At 57.3% G+C, this 17,646-nt stretch overlaps 4 protein-coding genes across 4 annotated transcripts; 2 read left to right on the plus strand and 2 right to left on the minus strand.

Annotated features, from left to right (window-relative positions):
* The first annotated feature begins 129 nt into the window (after positions 1-129).
* GGS23DRAFT_84251 (uncharacterized protein) lies at positions 130-2,269 on the plus strand. The gene has a single exon (XM_051521330.1). The coding sequence runs from the start codon at positions 458-460 to the stop codon at positions 2,012-2,014; it is 1,557 nt and encodes a 518-aa protein (XP_051371315.1). The 5' UTR covers positions 130-457; the 3' UTR covers positions 2,015-2,269.
* A 470-nt stretch (positions 2,270-2,739) lies between these two features.
* On the minus strand, positions 2,740-4,969 carry GGS23DRAFT_570990 (SGNH hydrolase). The gene is made up of 4 exons (XM_051516546.1): positions 4,160-4,969; positions 3,932-3,980; positions 3,611-3,799; positions 2,740-3,491 (listed from the first exon to the last, which is right to left on the minus strand). Exons 1-4 carry the CDS (start codon positions 4,392-4,394, stop codon positions 3,182-3,184), a joined length of 783 nt encoding a protein of 260 aa, XP_051371316.1. The 5' UTR covers positions 4,395-4,969; the 3' UTR covers positions 2,740-3,181.
* A 1,007-nt stretch (positions 4,970-5,976) lies between these two features.
* Positions 5,977-10,164, minus strand: GGS23DRAFT_605525 (uncharacterized protein; the record flags this gene model as incomplete). The annotated part of the gene is made up of 3 exons (XM_051519767.1): positions 5,977-9,396; positions 9,472-9,629; positions 9,684-10,164. The coding sequence occupies 3 exons, from the start codon at positions 10,162-10,164 to the stop codon at positions 5,977-5,979; spliced, it is 4,059 nt and encodes a 1,352-aa protein (XP_051371317.1).
* A 5,657-nt stretch (positions 10,165-15,821) lies between these two features.
* On the plus strand, positions 15,822-17,575 carry GGS23DRAFT_570997 (phosphatase 2C-like domain-containing protein). The gene is made up of 3 exons (XM_051516547.1): positions 15,822-16,387; positions 16,457-17,139; positions 17,204-17,575. Exons 1-3 carry the CDS (start codon positions 15,936-15,938, stop codon positions 17,260-17,262), a joined length of 1,194 nt encoding a protein of 397 aa, XP_051371318.1. The 5' UTR covers positions 15,822-15,935; the 3' UTR covers positions 17,263-17,575.
* The last annotated feature ends 71 nt before the right edge of the window (positions 17,576-17,646 follow it).

The following is a 17,646-nucleotide window of genomic DNA, read 5'->3' on the forward strand; positions in this document are numbered from 1 at the left end:
GTCCCCCACGTCACGGTCGGTCCGTCGGTGAGGCGGCTGCCAACACCTGGTAGGCCAGACACCCATAACAGGTACATCGGTACAGGCACCTACGGATCCCTACTGCTAGGTACCTAGGTACCTAGACCTGCCTTACCTACCCCTCCGTGGCAGCTTCACGACCACTCACAACCTCCACCACCTCGACACCACCTCGACACCACATCGGTCGCACTCACTTTACTTCTTCGCAACCTGGTCATCATTTCCACACACGTCGACGTAATCTCTCTCTCCCCTTTCTTTCTTCTACCTTCTCACTTCTCTCTTCTCTATTTTTCCCTCTTCCCCTTGGTCCGTTGGCAAGCCGGCTCGGCATCAATCCAGCTTCATCGCTATCAAGCATCTTCTTCTATACCCCACCAACCAGGTGCACGTCCGGAGAGAGCAAAGCAGAGCTCGGCACGTCGCCGACGACATGGCCTGCTCCGCAGTCCGCGAGGCCTTGGCTCAGGCCCTGGACGCTCCCAACCAGGCCGACGCGTTCGAGCCTCTGCTCGATAGCCTGAGAGCCGTCTCCACGCCCGAGACCGCCACCGGCGACGTCAAGGCCTTCGTCGACGCCGTCTTCAGCCCCCTCTCCTCTCTTGGCGCCAACAACCAGCGCACCCTCCTCAACCGCTTCGTCGCCGTCGTGCGTCACCAGTTCGACGGCCCCCAACTGTGGATCGACGCTGCTCAGCACGCCCTCGCCGTCCTCGCCGCCCCTGCCACGTCTTCTTCCTCGCCCCCCTCTGACAGCAGCAACAGTGCCTCCGCCGCCGCACCCGCCGCCGCCGCCGCCGGGGCCCCGTCGTCGTCCTCGGCGCCCACCTCTGCTTCCTCGGGCACCTTTATCGAGCAGGTGGCCGCGCTGCGCGAGCTCGCCGCCGACGGCTTCGAGGCCGCCGACGACCACGCCGCCGCCGCCCGCGCCCTCGCCGAGATCCCGCTCGACTCGTCCCAGCGCCGCGTGTCGGACCAGGACCGCGTCGGCGTCTGGGTCCGCATCGTGCGCAACCTGCTCGAGGTCGACGACACCGCCGCCGCCGAGACCTACCTGAACAAGCTCAAGAACGTCATCTACCAGGTCCAGGACCCCGTCCTCAACCTGCACTTCCGCCTCTCCCAGGCCCGCATCCAGGACGCCAAGCGCGAGTTCCTCCCCGCGAGCCAGGCCTACCACGACATCTCCCTCTCCCCGGCCGTGTCCGAGGACGAGCGCCTCCACACCCTCGGCATGGCCGTCCGGTGCGCCATCCTCGCCCCCGCCGGGCCCCTGCGCCGCCGCGCGCTCGACCGCCTCTTCCGCGACGAGCGCGCCCCGCACCTGCCCGAGTTCGGCATGCTCGAGAAGATGTTCCTCGACCGCCTGCTGGCCCCCGCCGAGGTGCGCAAGTTCGCCGAGGGCCTCGCCCCGCACCAGCTCGCCATCACCGCCGACGGGTCCACCGTCCTCGCCCGCGCCGTCGTCGAGCACAACCTGCTCTCGGCCTCGCTCCTCTACAGCAACATCGGCTTCGACGGCCTCGCCCGCCTCCTCGGCCTCGACGAGAAGGAGGGCGGCGGCGGCAGCGGCGCCGCCGACGACGCCGCCTCCCGCGCCGAGGACATCACCGCCCGCATGATCGAGCAGGGCCGCCTCGTCGGCCACATCGACCAGGTCGAGCGCACCATCTGGTTCGGCGGCGGGGGGCTCGACGCCGCCGCCGCCGCCGCCGCCGCCGCCGAGGACAAGGGGCCGACGGCGGGCGCCGGGGGCTCGGGAGGAGGAGCTGGTGGTGGCGGTGGCGGTAGCGGCAACGGCGGCGGCGACGACGGCAGCCACGGCGCGTCGGCGGCGGCAGCGGCGGTGGCGGCGACGGCGGGCGGCGTCGGCCGCGAGATGCGCCGCTGGGACGCCAACGTGCAGAGCCTCGCCGAGGAGCTCGAGAGCGCGACCAACGCGCTGCAGCGCGAGTTCCCGGCCTTCGTCGCGGCGAACCTGGTGGTGTGAAGAGCGGACCCAGGACGGCCCCGGTCTGGCCGGGCGCGGAAGGAGAGGAGGAAGGGGGGAAGAGCAGAGCGCGACGCGGCGCGGAGGGAGAAGGGAAATGAAAAACAAAAACTTTTTTTTTTACGAGCTTGGAAGGGAGTGAGGGGAGAGGGAGAGGGGGTGGGGGCTACGGTTGCGGACGCAATGGACACGGCCCAGCATAAAGGGGTAAGGGGATATCATACCTACGCTGGTGGGAGGAGGGACGAATGAGAGGACGAGAGAACGAGTACGGCCGGTGGACTGAGTAATACTGAGTAATTGCTACGGCTGCTGCCCACTGCTATTACTACTTACTCACTGCTATCAGGGTATGTATGGTATGTGTGTATGTGTGTGGACAGGCAGGGTCAAACCAGCCAGCCAGCCAGCCAGCCAGAGAGCTGCTTGCAGGGCGGCGCATTGCGTATGGCCGTCGCTCGACGGGACGGGAAAGGGGAGGGGGGGAAGGGGACGCGGTCTGTCTAGACTCTACGCCGGATCCGCACGCAACACGTGCCGGGTTTCTCCTCTCCCCCTCCTCGCTCCGCCATCTGCACTAGAACGGCGCGCGCATCTCTGCCTCGCAGGAGGGGGATGGACGGACATGCGGAGAGGCTGAGATGCCAGGGCTGAGTAAGGCGAGACGGGAAGTCGTGAGATAAAAGAGGAAGAGGAATAGACACGGGTTGATGAGTAACACAAGCTAGTCGGCTCATTAAAAAAACTATATGGACCATCACGTAAACCTGCCCTCCCCCGAGAGTCTAGCCAAATCGTGTCGAGTCTCTTCGTGTCGCGCCGAGTCGGATGGAGTCGCTCCCTGCTCCAACTCCCATACTTCCTTCCACACATACTCTCTCTCTGTCTGTGTCCCTCGTCAACGTACCCAACTCTAGCTATCCGCCGCAGTAGTAATAATAGTAGTTCCCCAGCACCCACCCGATGCCAGGGGCAAAACTTGCGATAGGCAGGTCTCTCCGAGGCCGGTGCGGCATGGCACTACCGGTAAGTATTAGAGTGTGGTCCGGGCCACGCATAAATACATCGTTCAACTAAACCCATCGCGAGCCCCTCCTATATATATACATATGTGTATATCCCGTCGGCACCAGTCATCGCCGCCCCCGTAAACTACGTCGGCGCCTCTCAGTCGAGGTCCCCCTTGCGCACGACAATGTAGCCTTGGCTGAGGAGCTTGGGGTCTCCGCGCTCCTCCTCGAGTAGGGCGCGCTCGGCGGCGGCGCGGCGCTCGGCGCGGGAGAGCGGGGAGCGGACGAGCTCGGTGCCCTGGGCCTCGGCGAGGTGGAGGATGCGGGCGAGCGCACCGCCGATACGCTCGCCCATCAGGTCGTAGCCCTCGGCCGTCAGGTGCAGGCCGTCCATGTGCCAGTACCGGGGGCGGTCGGCCGGCAACATGTCATGGTAAGGGAGCCCGGCGTGCAGATCGTAGTAAAAGCTACAGATCCGCAGGAGGAGGAGGTTGTAGGTTAGCTTGCGCGTGTCGAATTCGGAGAGCGTCGAGGTTATAGGCAATAACTACAAGAATCAAGTTGAAGTAAGCAAGGGCACACGTACAAGTTCTCTCTCTTATATTCCTTAATGGCGGTATTCAGCTTCCCGCGGCGCTCGACGAGGCTTCCCATGCGGACCCTCGTGTCCGGAACGGTCAGCGCGAGCACCTTGCCGGCCCTGGACAGCGGTATGTCCCAGACGTCCTTGAGGCTAGCCAGAATGTTTTCTGCGGGATGCCCCCACCCGAGATCACTACGTGCAGATGGAATGTCAGCGTGTCGGGTCCCACGTAGGCACGCTTATAGCTGGTTTCTTCCTCTTCCTTTTGTAGGTCTTATCGGCCCATTGACGAATAGATATAGGTACGGGGGAAACGGAACCTACTTTGTGCCGCCCAGCACGATCGTCCAGTCGTACCACTCTTCAGGTGACCCTAGTGGTCCAAGTTAAAATCTTGGTTAGTTTGACGGCTTATCTTAACTAGATGTGGAAATATTTAAAAGGAGAGGGGAGAGGCTGGAGAGAGAGAAAGGGGGAACAAGCAGGACGCGGAAGTCTGTCGACTCGCGGTTCAAGAAGGTGAAGACGAATAAAAGTGGGAAGATAGCTCACAGGCGCTTCGCATCCGGGAGAGGTAAGTGCCGTTGGTTACCTTGTCCCCGGGAACGCCCTCGACCTCGCACTGGACCTCAACACCAGCGCCACCATTGTCCCCACGGAGGGCCACTTCGAGCGTCTCCTCGAGCTTGCCAGCGTACGGCTGGGCGGCTGGGAAGCCCGAGGTTAGCGAGTCGCCAAAGCAGAGGATGCGCAATTGGCGGCGGCGCGGTTTGGAAGGGGGCGGCATGGTGTGTAGGCCGCCTCGGCGCGCTCGGGGAGGTAGACGAAAATGCGAGGTGGGCCGGGGAGGTGGTGGTCGCAGGAGGGTGAGGCGCAAGACGGGGGGGATGGTGTTCAGCCGCGCCGTGGTATGCAGGTACAGCGGCTTCGCACCGACGTATTCTTAGCTGGCGAGACGAGGATGGAGAGCGAGAGAGAGATATGTACCCAGGTGGGTGCCTGGTAGTAGATAGGTACCTAAGGCTGCCCGAGGTGTAGACAGAGTAGAGCGGATTAGGATATGTATCGATGCTGTCGCGTTCGCGGTGTGCCTCCAACGGACGGTGCGTGCGAGGGTGCGGAGGCGAGCGAGCCGGCGTAAGGGATGTAAGGTAGGGGGGAGGTAATGCCTCTATACCCATGCACATACACGAGATTAGAGGGAGAGTGAGAGAGAGGGGGGGAGGCGGGATGAGAGAAGTAAAAAGAGGGACGGAGAGAGGTAGGTAAGGTGTAGGTAGGAGGTAGAGGTAGGCAGGTGGATGAGTACAGGTAGGCAGATTAGTACGTTAATTAGTAGGTAGGTACTTACCTAGGTACCTACCTCCTAGTTGCTGACTTAGAAGCAAGGCTTGCCTAGGGGCTGGGCAGCACCTGCCCCTCCGCTCATGACATCCGCCGGCTGCACCTTTGATAAACCATATGGAGGGGAGAGTGCTTGGCTGATACGTAGGTACGTATGTATACATGACCTAAGGCGCAACCGATTTGCCCCTCCCCCCCCCTCAGCCCTGTCGACCCCACGTCAAGTGTAGTCCTACTATATACCTATGTATAATCACACGCAGCACTAGCAGCAGCACTTCCCTTACCTTGAGAAAAGGTACCGAAACCTACTAAAGCACCTAAGTAACTTAATTGGGGGACAGAAGTACCTCCCTACCTCTAGATGACCGGGGAGGTACTCGTCCGAGGTGGGTTGGGTACCTTAGGTACCTTGGATACCTAAGTGATTAGGTCGGTACCTGCCTGAGGCTAGGACGTACCTAATATCCACAGCCATGAGCAAAGCCAAGGCTACAGAATCTACCTAGCACCGGCCCACCCACCTTAGCAAGCCTGAGAAGATGCCTACCGTATACCACCACCACCACCACTCCGCCCAAGGTCAACGCAAACCCCCTGCCGTGCCGCGAGTGCTTGTATATATTGAATATATATGTGTATGTGATCTGTATGCTGTACCATGCTACCAGAGAGACAAGAAAAGAACAGGGTCACGTTGAACCCCTGGACTAGACAAGAGACCCCCTGCCCAAGACAAACGAGATGCGACATGCTTTGCAACCTTGCGCAAGCGTGGTGTAGAGTACTAAGTACAACGGAAACTTATGGAGTGGCCTGACTCTGCCTCTCTCTGCTCTACCGAGTCCATCCTTCCTGAACCCCTGGCTGGTGCTCACCTCCCGGCCACACCGTTAAAATGCCGACTCGTCAGCCCTCCCCGGCTTTCAGCAGATCGCCATCGTTCCTAGCCAGCATCGCCTCCCCTCCCCTCCCCCACGCCGGGAACCGTCCGTCGTAAGAAGCACTTTTCTCTCCCGATCGTGTCAGAACGCGTGCCCCTGGTAGGAATATTGGTTGTACCCTCGTCCCGCTGGCGGCGGGCTCTGCGTCGGATACGACGGCGCCGGCGACGTCATGCCCTGGTGGGGGTTGAAGCGCGGGTCCAGGTTGCTTGGCGGCGGCGGCGACCGGAACCCCGGCCCCGGTGGCGACCAACCCCCATCCTGTTCGAGCGGCGGGCCCATCGTGCTTCCGTAGCTGACGTACCCGCCCCCGTGCGCCGCGTTGCCGCGCCCCATATTGGAGTACATGCCCGCCGGTGGCGGCATAGTCGACGGCGACACCTGCTGTTGCATCGCCTGTTGCAGCTGCCTTTGGTTGATGGCGTGCTGGGCGGCTTGGCTGCTCCATCCTTGCTTCATCTGTAGCTTCTCGCGTTCTCTCGCCTGGATTGCGCCGACTAATCCCGCGTTAGTCTGCGCCGGACTTCGGTTGCCCGCCATGTTGATCAGCGGGGAGCCCGTCACCCGTGCCACATGCTCCTGCTCCCGGGCTGACAGGTGCGAGTCGCTGCCACCTTGGCCGCCCAGCACCGCCCCGGCGCCTCGAGAGCCTGGGCGTTGTAAGAGGTCCTGGGAGTTGTTTCGAGAGTGCGAAATGCCCACGTAATCATTGCCTTGGCCTCGGCCGAGAGGTGGGGTGGGAGTGCTGGTTCTGAACCCGCCAAGCGTATTCCCCGACGAGTGCCTGTGATGGTGAGAATAGAGTGGCGCTGCCGACGCGGCCGCCCGTTGCTGGACGTATTCCTCAGGCGATATACCTTGGGATCCCGGGTTGCTAGATCCGGCGTTGGCTGCAGCTGGCTGCCAAATGACGCTTCGTCGTACCGTGTCTTCAGATTCCTGGCGGCTATGTCCCATTTCAGACCCGGGGGACCTCCGTGCGGAGGTGGTAGGCGTCGCGGTTCGTGGCGCTGTCGCATAGTTGAGGGTCGGCCCGAAGTCTATACTCGGAATATCGTAGGTAGAGCCGGCAGGTGAGTCGTCTGCGTTTCCCGTAGTGCGAAGGACACCGGCTCGTGGTCGCTCGCCGACCGAGGACGCCGTATCCGTCGACGGGCGAGAGCTGGCGTAGTCGGGGCTACCCGTCGATGCCGAATCGTCGTAGCGGCTGCTGGCCTGGCTCACGCCAGTGTCTTGGCGTCGCATTCCGGTATTCGGAGGAAGTCGACCTTGGGGAGCATTGATAGGGCGGATCTGGCCTAGCCCAACAGCGTCGATGCGGTTGCCTGTAATACTCCCGCTACTTGTTGAAGGAGATTGAGGCGTTATGTCGTCGCGAACCTGTCGATGCTGCAAACTGTCGGAACGGGTGGGTAGGGGCTTCCTGTGGATTGGGGGAGAAGTATTCAGCGGTGGTAGAGGGGCGCGATTAGGGGGCGACATCGGCCCCTCTGGACCGCCGGGACCTGGTGCCCCCTGTGGTGGATACCCCCTATACATATCGTCGCGGGGAGGGTGATTCGGATTGCCACGTCCTGGCGGTGGCATGTTCGGTGGAGGGCGACCGCGACCCCGTCCGGGAGGGGCCATGCCGTAAGGAGAGGGGCCTCGCTGCCCTGGAGGCATATGGCCGGGTGGTGGTGGTGGTAGTCCATGTCCGGGAGGAGGAGGTCGGAAGTTCGGAGTCTGCGGTCCCGGGCCTGGACTGGGGCCCCGAGGACCGGAAGGCGGGGGGCTCATGGTTTGGTTTAACGGTGATATTGATCGTGTTGTTTCAGGGCCCATCGAGGAGGGTGCGAGCCCAGGAGAGCGTGCTTGGTTTTCCGTTAAACCTTCACGAGATCCGGCATTAGCAAACGTCCCATTGTTGTAGGCGTGAGGATGTACCGGTGGCTGCTGTGGAGGCGGTCCGCGACGCTCCATGTCGTTTTGTGCGGGTTCCCATGCCCCCTCGCCGACGGAAACGCCGCTAGTATTGGTTATCTGGGCGAGGGTAGTTAGGGATAGGCGGCTGTTCGCGCGGCGCATCTCGGGCGAATGGTACGGTCGCGTCGTAGGTACGTGTCCCGGGGCGTGAGAGAAGCCCGGGGGTTGAGAGACCGGCTCCGGAGTGCGCATCCTTTGAATTCCGTCAAAATCACGCATGGGGTTGGCCAGATCTTCATCAGAGCTCACGGGTTCTGGACCATGGTCGTGGGCTAAGTTGCGCGCTGGATTGGGTCCGCGTCCCGAGAGTGGGCTAGATGAGTATGGCCCGCCCTGATAGGTAGGGGGTTGCGGTGGCGTAGGGCCCGATGCGCGGGAATCCGATGCGTTCCGCGTATGGCCGGACTTATTCCCAGGCACCGCGGAAGGATCCCGTTCTTGATCCGAAGGGGGAGCCGAATCGGTCCTTGGGGACGGTCGACTATTTAGCGACATTGACCGAGACGAGCGGACCGAGGGAGGCGACGGTCCATCCGCAAAACCGACGCGAGGCTTCGAGGGAGCCCCCCCGGCTGGGCCGAAACTGAGGCGCTTGGTACGGTCGTTGGTCTGGCTTGACGAGGCGCTCCCTTCGTCGTCTGCGCTGTTCATTCGGGTACCGGTCAACTCCTTGAGCTTCTTTCTCCACTCGCGCTCGTTCCAACTCGCACTGCCATCGGTCGAAATTAGTCCCGACACATCTAGTGGTTCCAAATAGCCGTAATGCTTGTGCTTGGGCATCGCAAACATGAGGGATCTCGAGTCTAGGACGCTCGCAACCAGTCTGCCGGGACGACCATAGAGGCCAAACGTATCCCAGGTGGGGAACAAGAACCGCAGCATCATTTCGAACCCGCTAACGGCCGGGTGGACCTCGGGCATGATGAACACGAAGCCCTCGCTCGACGTCGGAGGATCAGAGTGGATGGTAATATTGCCCTCGATTTTCACCAGGGTCGAAGCATCAATCAGCGACCTGGCCTGGGGGTACAGGGCATATGCCGAATATGCGTCGTTGATGGTTGCGATGGGTAACATTTTCTTATGCTTCTTCCCCTCCTTCCTCGAGTCGTAGAATTTGATGTCTCCCTTCAGGAGCGGCGCATGCGAACGGTCATACGGGGATTTTTTCTTGTGCTCCTTTTGCGCCTTTTGGAATTCCTTCTCGTCAGGCGGCGTGATGACACACCAACAGCGCCTCCACGGCACGCCGGCGCCAAATCGGACCCTAACCCATTGATCCATGGGGATGCGCGCCCTCTCCATGATGACTCCGATATTGTTCAAGGTCTTGCCTTTGCCCGCAATCAGAGCGCCGGTATAGGCCTCCTGCAGTGTCGAATGCTCAAACATGGCCAGTCGGATGCCGGCCGTCCATTGTATCAGAGACTGGCGAGAACTGAAGTGCAGCAAATAGCGGTTCCGCCCGGCCGTCGACACGCTGAGGATGTTTTGCAAGGGTTGCTCGTCGCTCGATCTCGTAGGCAGCGACTCGATCTAGGTATGCAGGCATTAGTCCGAATCCACGCCGACCGGAGACCCCGGCCCCACGACGGACGCTGGCACTCGTACCATCTTGATAGAAGCATCCGTCAAGTTTATGAACTTGGGCAGGACTTTGCCGTCCTCGCCGGCGGCATCCAGCTCGGCCGCGTCCCAAAGGGACAGGACAGTCCCCACCAGCTGAGCAAAGCATTCCGTCCATGTGCGATCGCTATTGGGTTTCCCCTCTGCAGGATATTAGATCGTCGGCCAGCGGCGGGGTCGGAGGCAGGTAGGCTTACGGATATTCTGGTCATCTAATTTGACAAAGTACCCTTCCTGGTACAACTTGTTGGCGTGGCTGTTGAGGAAGGTGAAGATGGGCTGGAGTTCGGGGATCGTATCCTCGCTGACATCCATGAGGGGCGGTTGGTAGGTCTGCACCATGGATAAGGGCCTCGATGAGCTACGGCTCGTCGTCCTACGGTGGGTTTCGGGCGATATATGCCAATCTGCTAGAGGCAAACTGTCATGGTTGACCGGTGCAGATGTTGCGGGAATCGGCGTCGACGCGGCCCGAGAGCGGGTGCGGGCTCGGAAAGCACCTACGTTGATTATGCTGTGAGTTTTGGAATGGCTGGCTACGTTCGGCCTGCCGTTGGGGAAAGGAATCTGGTCGCCCGGTGGTGAGGGAGAGCGTGAGGGCGAGGCGCCGCGGGCGTTTGGGACGTTTTTAGGATCGCCGTTGAGCTGAGAGTGATGGGAACCAGAGAAGTGGGACATAAACGAGAGCACTACAGGCCGTGGTCCCGAGAAGGACGAGTTAGCATAAGAACCAGACGGGCATTGCATAAAAGCGACAATACGGCCACGAGAAGGGAGGAGTGGGACCGGAGGAGAGGCGGTGGAGGATGTGATTGGCCAAACTGGGCGGTGGAGGCTTATGCAAGTAGACGTAGACGGCTCAAGAGTGACCGGTAAGCTCCCAAATTTAGGTACCTGGGTAGGTACCTAGGTAAGTACCCCCACTTGGGTCCGTCAGGTAGCCCTGTGACCGGAGGGCGCCTGTGAGATCGAGTAGCAAGTACCCGGGCACCGGACGAGGAACTTCCATAGGTACGTTGCGCTGTACGGGTCGGGGGGGTGGTAGAGGGGAGCCTCAGCAGGCCCATGCCGCCCGCTGCTAACTTCGCAGTGCATCAAGTTCAACTCGATCGATCACTTCGCGTTAACCCCGAAAGCAGACAGGTAGACAACAGACAGCAAATGCCGGGATTGCGCTGCTGTAGGCGGCCCTAGGTACCCATATAGACCTGAAATTGCAGGCGGCCCAGGGGTAATGACAATGCTCAGATACGTGCTGAGGACTGCGCCAGGTCCAGGTCGACCGCCTATCCGTAAGGCCAAGTAGCGGACGGGGTGGGCAGACGCCGCCGTTGGACGTGTACCGTAGCAGATAGATGAATGCAGAGGGCAATACATGTGCGCAGCAAAACGGAACAATGCCGCGACGCGTATACATAGAGGCGTGTTGCGTATTCCCGCTGCACCTGTCAAGTAGATCCCGGCAATGCGGCACAACTTTCGGTGTGCACATACCAGGAAGACGAGGACAGCCAGGGCACCATCGTCTCCGTCATACAGAGGCGAGAGATGAAGATAGATGTTGATGATAATCTTGCAAAGAGCTCGGGCGGACTGATGGGCCCACGTAGAGGACCGGTATATATGTAAGAAGACTCAGGACCCGAGGTTGGGAGCCACGCTTGTAGGAGGCAGCATACACGACAGGAATCATCTCTCATGACACGATATTCAGAAAGAGATTGCTATTATCATGCCTGTAGCTTGCAGAACAGCTACGTACGGGATGGGCAGATGACGAGGTACCACAGGGGCGGGTGCAACTCAAGGATCTCTCCGAATGTATCCTCGACTGTTGGTGCCAGGCGAAGCAACCGACGGGGGGGGGCAGGCAAAATTGACGATATTAGGAAAGTGTACTGACCTCGATTCCGACCCATTTTGACCCCTAGACGGACTCAGCAGCCTGCCAAATAGCAGGGCAGACCGAGAATCTTTATCCCGCCAGCTTAGCTGTGTCAACTTTTCGGCCCTTTGCTGTACGCAGGTTATGTACCTAGGTGAAGGGCAAGGGTGGCCCACAGGGGAGACAGACGACCAGACTGGTGATGTTAGATTCCGATGCTCCGTGGGCTTCGATTTTATTAGTCGGCTATTAGCTCGCGTCGAGATGGGTTTCGTCGTATTGAGATCCGCCGCGCTGGACGAGAGAAGAGCGAGAAGGGGACCGGAAATAAAGAGGAAAAAAAAAGGTTACAACAAAAAAAGAAAAGAAAAGAAACGAGGGAAAAGAAGACGAGAGGGAGGGAAGAAAAAAAAAGAGTAGGCCTAAGATGCAAATGGCCGGGAAGTCAAACAAATCAAATCGGAACTGTCCTGGAACAGGTGGGCGTATATGCGGGTTTTGTAGCTCTAGTTATAAGTGTCTCCACGCAATACGAATTTGTGGAATGCTGGGGAAGGGTAAAGTCTCGGAACCCCGTATCTTGGTGTGTGAGTTGATATCCTGCGACGATGATCCGGCCAGCCCTCGCGCTCTCAATCTAACTTCTCCCCGATACGTCCTGATTCGATTCGAGAAAATCGAGCGAAGACGACGAAAGCGCATCGAGGTCCTAGCCCAGTGTTGATTATGGATTTGGCTATCGTCGTTCGGGGCGTTGCCGAAGTGCGGAAGCGCCGGGGGCAACTCGATACGACCACGAACCTGGCTCGGCTTTACTAGGCCAGCGACGCTGCGGTGCCCTGGAGGGTGTGCGTACGATCACGCGACGGGCGAAGTGATTGTCTAGGGGGTCTTCGGAACCACGCTCTATGTGATCTGGATTAACAATGACCGAATCTGAAGAAACTAATAAAGAAAACACTCGGGGCGGGATGCCTCGCTAGCGTCGACGACGGACGACAAGATGGAGATGGCTGGTTATCCAAGAAGCCCTGAGAGACGAGAGACCAGAGGACGGGGCCAAGAGACAAGATCGGGAGAGACTGAGCGCCCCGTCGGACTTGAAATCTTCCTTACCAGTCCACCTACCTACCCGTGGCGTACACAGCATGCGCCGACAACAGGTGCTAGAATCGAAGCTGGCGACCACACACAATAGGAGGTACCTACTAAGAAAACGAAAGAGGGCGAGAGGATGGTAGGCGCAAGGACATACGTCAGTGTCCAAGACCACATGGGCTTGGGACCTCATACTGATGGATACGCGACTCGGAGATACTGCACGCTCACTCTAGCCGCTAAGGCCTCCTGGCTGTAGGTATTGTACCTCCCGTAGATGGGGAGGTGTGCAGGTACCTAACGTGTTGTGCCGTGGCGCGGGTTGTGGAATAGCATCCGCCAAACTACATCCTAGGCGGGAGGTATGTAGGCATGTACTCCCCATACCGTGATGGGCTTCGCGGATCTTGGATATGCATGCCTACCTAGGTACCTACCTACCTCCTACATATATTAACTGTTGCATACAAAATGTACATGCATATGGCGTCCCTTGAGGTCGTACTATACATGTAGGGATTTGCACTGTCGCACTGTCGTATGTATAGAAAGTCCCCAAGGTATACGTTATAGGTATTACCGCATCTGATACACGTACATATTTATCGACCCGCATCGTGCGTCGGTAACACGGTGGCTTGCCTAGCGCTCTATTTTTCATCGAGGCCATCATGTAGGTACATGTCATACCTAGCGACCTCGGGAGCTTACCAGGCAGGCGGATTGCCCTAGACAACCTATTATGCTATCTCCTACCACCCGTACGAGGAACGGGTAACGCGTAGTAGGTAAATAGTAGCAATCCACTGCCATTAGGATCTTGAATACTTGCCTGTCTCTGAAGTAACAGGTAGGTAAGCACACACACACACACACACACACACACACACAGAGTAAGCTTAAACATTTGAGGAGTCGCGGTCCTTTCCGAGAGAGACAATTGGGTCGGGACGAGTAAGGATAGCCCGGACGGATGCGACGGATAGTCCCATTGCAGCATGTAGCCATGCAACCAAGAGGAGGTGGGCGGGTACTTTGGAAAGTACCTTAGGTAGGTCCCTCCTCACCTCACCTCACCTCACCTAAGGGTCCGTTATGTAGGTACCTATCTTAGGTAGTAGGCAGGCGGGTATACATCATATATACTCGTATGTCCGCTCTCTGGAACAAGTGTTTTTCTCCCTTTCCTTTCCATCGGCCTACCATTATCTCTGCTCTTCTCGATCCTCTGCCCCCGCCCCCAAATCTCTCCTTACATTAGGTACCAGATAAATCATACACACATACTAAGAAACATTCGCAGGGGACTCCGCTTCGTTCGCTAAGCGATTCGGCGTAGCGAGGATTTTAGCGTGACATGGCTGCATAGGTGCGAATACGATGGAGATTTCGTATTCCGTATTGCATGCCGATGTAGATGCGTACATACCGCGCAGGCACCGAGTTAAGTTCTGTGGGCAACGGGCGGATATAAGAGATGTGCGCACATACATCAGCCCCTACACACGCATACCTATCTACATACATACATACATGTGTATACATATGCGTGCAGCAAGCAGGCTCCCAAGCACAGGCTCTTGGCTGCCAGATGGGCTGGCTACTGTCCAATCAGCCAGCCACACACCGAGCGATTCTCGACAGCCATATACGAACGGCCACCGACGATCGCAGGGGGGTTGGTGGGTGATGATGCAATTTTTATTTTCATTGGGTCTCGAGGTACCGCCGAAATCGAGCTTGGGGCAACTGAATTGGTTACCCGCGGGTTCGGCTGCCTTCGCGCTCACAAGACCAAAGAACACGAGGGTTTCTATTTGAGTACCCAAGCTCACATGCACATACACACCGGTCGGGGAATATACCACACGTACATATGGGTAGAGGAACGAGCCAAGGACTCCCGCAGCGCCCAGCCTCCCGCGACGCGCGTTTTCGCGAGACTGGATTCTTCGAGATGGAGGATGAATTTGCCAAGTATAACCCGGACAGAACGGACACCTCTACCCCATATACGGATGGATGGATGTAGCAATACTGCCAAGTACCGGCCCCGATGTGTACGTCATGCCTAGGCCTGCCGTCTGCTAGAACGGACATGAGGCTGGATGTACCTATGGGAGGAGGTACCCAGGTACCTAATGGTAGGTGTATATGGACGTTAGTATGTTGCGGCGCCTGGGGCGAGGGAGGCTAGAAGGTAGCGCGTTAACCAAGGCCTTGGAAAGCAAATTAAAAGTTGGCGCCTGTCGCTGACGGACCTAGAAGCCTTGGGTCGAGTAAAGGGATCGTGCATATCGTACCTAGGAATCCTCCGTACTCATATGGAGAACGTCGAGGCTAGGCCAAGCTCTAGGCGCAACGCTGAAGTGGCCAAGCGCCTTGAGGACCTCGAGATGTTGTGATGCCGTAAATACCTACCTCGAGATGTTCCGTTCCGACTCTTGAGCCTCCCCTGGCCCCCTTTCTTTTTTTTTTCATCGCATGTCCGTAGTGAAGGATGCGTCAGCGGGTCGAATTCCCCACCTCCTTGGATTCGACTCCTACTTCTTATACAGTGCTACGTAGCACAGTGACACAGCGAACAGAAGAAGGTCTATGAGAGAGGTAGGTGTTCGCTCAATCAAAGGCCAATACCGCTACAGCTGTTTGACTTTTTGGTAATGATAATAGGTGCAAGCAGACGTAAGGGGGAGGGGGGGAATTGAACACATTGCCATAATAAGGTAGGTTAGGAAGTATCTGATGCTCGCTAGGACCTACTATGAGAATGAGGTTGAGGTTAGAAAGGATGCCTAGATATCGGAGCTGTGTGAAAATGATGTCATCATCATTCCTAGTAACTCCATGAGCCTTCGCATCAAGTTCCGATGCTCCGAGTCCCAGACTCTCGGGATTTTGTCACATAAGTAGGTATTTTTAGTCAATCACGCTATATACATACCACCTCCAACGGGCGGAGGTTACTTAACACGTAGATAAACGATAAATAATAGACAGTAGCTCAGTAGTAAAACTTAAGTATATTAAATATAGAGTATATTTACTATAAAAAGAAGAATGAAGTTTTTTATAATATATTTATAAAAAATTTAATATTAATATAATTTTTAAATTATATAATATTAATGAAAGATTTTATAAAATATTAATTTTTTATTAAAATTTTTATTATAATTATTTAATTATAATTAAATGTGAATATTATTAATTTTTCATTTTAGTAATATTCATAATGATTTTTGTTATTTTTATTTTTACTTATAGATCTATCTGAAAGAGGTACCTGAAGTACCTATACCTAGGTACCTACGTAGGCACTGTGCTTAATAAGGCGTAGGCAGGTGGTTTAACGCATTGCAACATTGACCGTCGTCGAGTGTAGCGCGTCTTGCCAGGTGGTATCAACCCACGACGACATCCGGTTGCCCGCCCTCAAGGTCCGCGGTTAGACCTCACCGTGGGTATGAGAAAATCACCTCCGTCCTTCCTGTTGGTCTCCAGTATTGGCCCAACCCGACGGACGATATTTCCCGTTTTTCTAGCACGATGGCATCGGCGTCCCCAACATACCGCTGGCGGTAGCCACTCCTTCGGCGCCGCCGCGACATCCGGCGACATAACACCACCGCTGCCCGATTCCGGTCTCAAACTTCCGTTCCGCTTCGAGACCGGCTTATCCCTCTTCGCCAAACGAACTCCGAGACCATTCCCCCCGCCGTTCTTATCCCCTCCGTCTGGCTCCTTCTCAGACCCCCTCAGCACCCATCACCGGAGTCGCGACAAGCGGGCGTCTGTCGGTGGTGAGCCCATTCGTGGGCGGACCAACGGGGACGACGCCGTATATGCCAGCGACTACTTCATATGTGCTAACGACGGGGTTGGCGCCTGGTCAGCTCGCCCGAGGGGCCATGCAGGGTACTGTTCCACCGCCGCCCAAGCCTTCGATTAATTATCACAGCGCGCCGTAATTAACAGTGGCTACAGCTTATGGTCTAGGTTGATACTGCACTTCTGGGTGGCCGCGATGCAGGAAGATATGGCAAGATCACGATCGACAGACCAACCCTACCGCCCAGATCCCATACGCTATTTGCAGCATGCGTATGAGCGCACGATCGAGGCCACCTCTGGGCCGAACGGTTTTCTAGGGACCACGACAGCCGCCGGGGCGCAACTCTTCTACAAGACTGACACGGCTGACCCCACGTCGCCCGTATCGCCGCTTCTATACGTGACCAACCTGGGCGACTCTCAGATCATGGTTGTGCGCCCGAAAAGCCGGGAGATGGTGTACAAGTCGAAGGAACAATGGCATTGGTTCGACTGTCCGAGACAACTCGGCACCAACAGCCCAGACACGCCAGTCGACAACGCGGTCCTAGATACCGTGGAGCTGATGGAGGGCGATGTCGTGCTGGCGATGTCGGACGGCGTCATTGATAACCTCTGGGGACACGAGATCGTCGAAAACGTGTCCAAGAGCGTTGAGCGCTGGGAGGCGGGAGAAGGAGGCGAGGCGAGCGGGCCCCGCAAAGACGGTGCCAACGGCGGCATGCTATTCGTAGCACAGGAGCTCGTCAACGCCGCGAAGCAGATCGCGACCGACCCTTTTGCAGAGAGCCCCTTCATGGAACATGCCACCGAAGAGGGACTAGCCAGCGAAGGAGGTATGTGTCGCACGGGCGTCGATCGACCTCCTTCTGTTTTACTATTTTATGCTAACGGGTGTAGGGAAACTTGATGACATCAGTGTTGTGGCCGCCTTGTGCCAACGGAATGCAGTTCCGTAATTCGATGATAGGTCGCTATGCACGGCTATGTAGATATTTTGCTCGCAGGCGGTGCTGGGTCGCCCGTGTCATGGCACGGGCACGGATGCGAATAACCCATTCAACACCTACCTATTTCCTAACACATTACACGGCCTTGAGGCGCCCAACCTAGGGATAACTTGAAGGGATTAGATTTGCTTAGATATATATACAGGATATACTGGGAACATAGGAGCGTTGGGAGATTCGTATAAGCCATGGAGATACCTGAGTAGGTACCTGATAATCTATAGTAAAGAAGACGTGGAATAAATAACTACGTACATTGAAATTCCATGTCATGAATGAAATGGGTATAAACCCAGTGGGTGGTTGAGCATGTGATGTCTACGTGCCTTACCT

This window comes from Durotheca rogersii (genome assembly GCF_024521655.1).
Source record: "Durotheca rogersii strain YMJ 92031201 chromosome Unknown GGS23scaffold_12, whole genome shotgun sequence".
Taxonomy (NCBI): domain Eukaryota; kingdom Fungi; phylum Ascomycota; class Sordariomycetes; order Xylariales; family Xylariaceae; genus Durotheca; species Durotheca rogersii.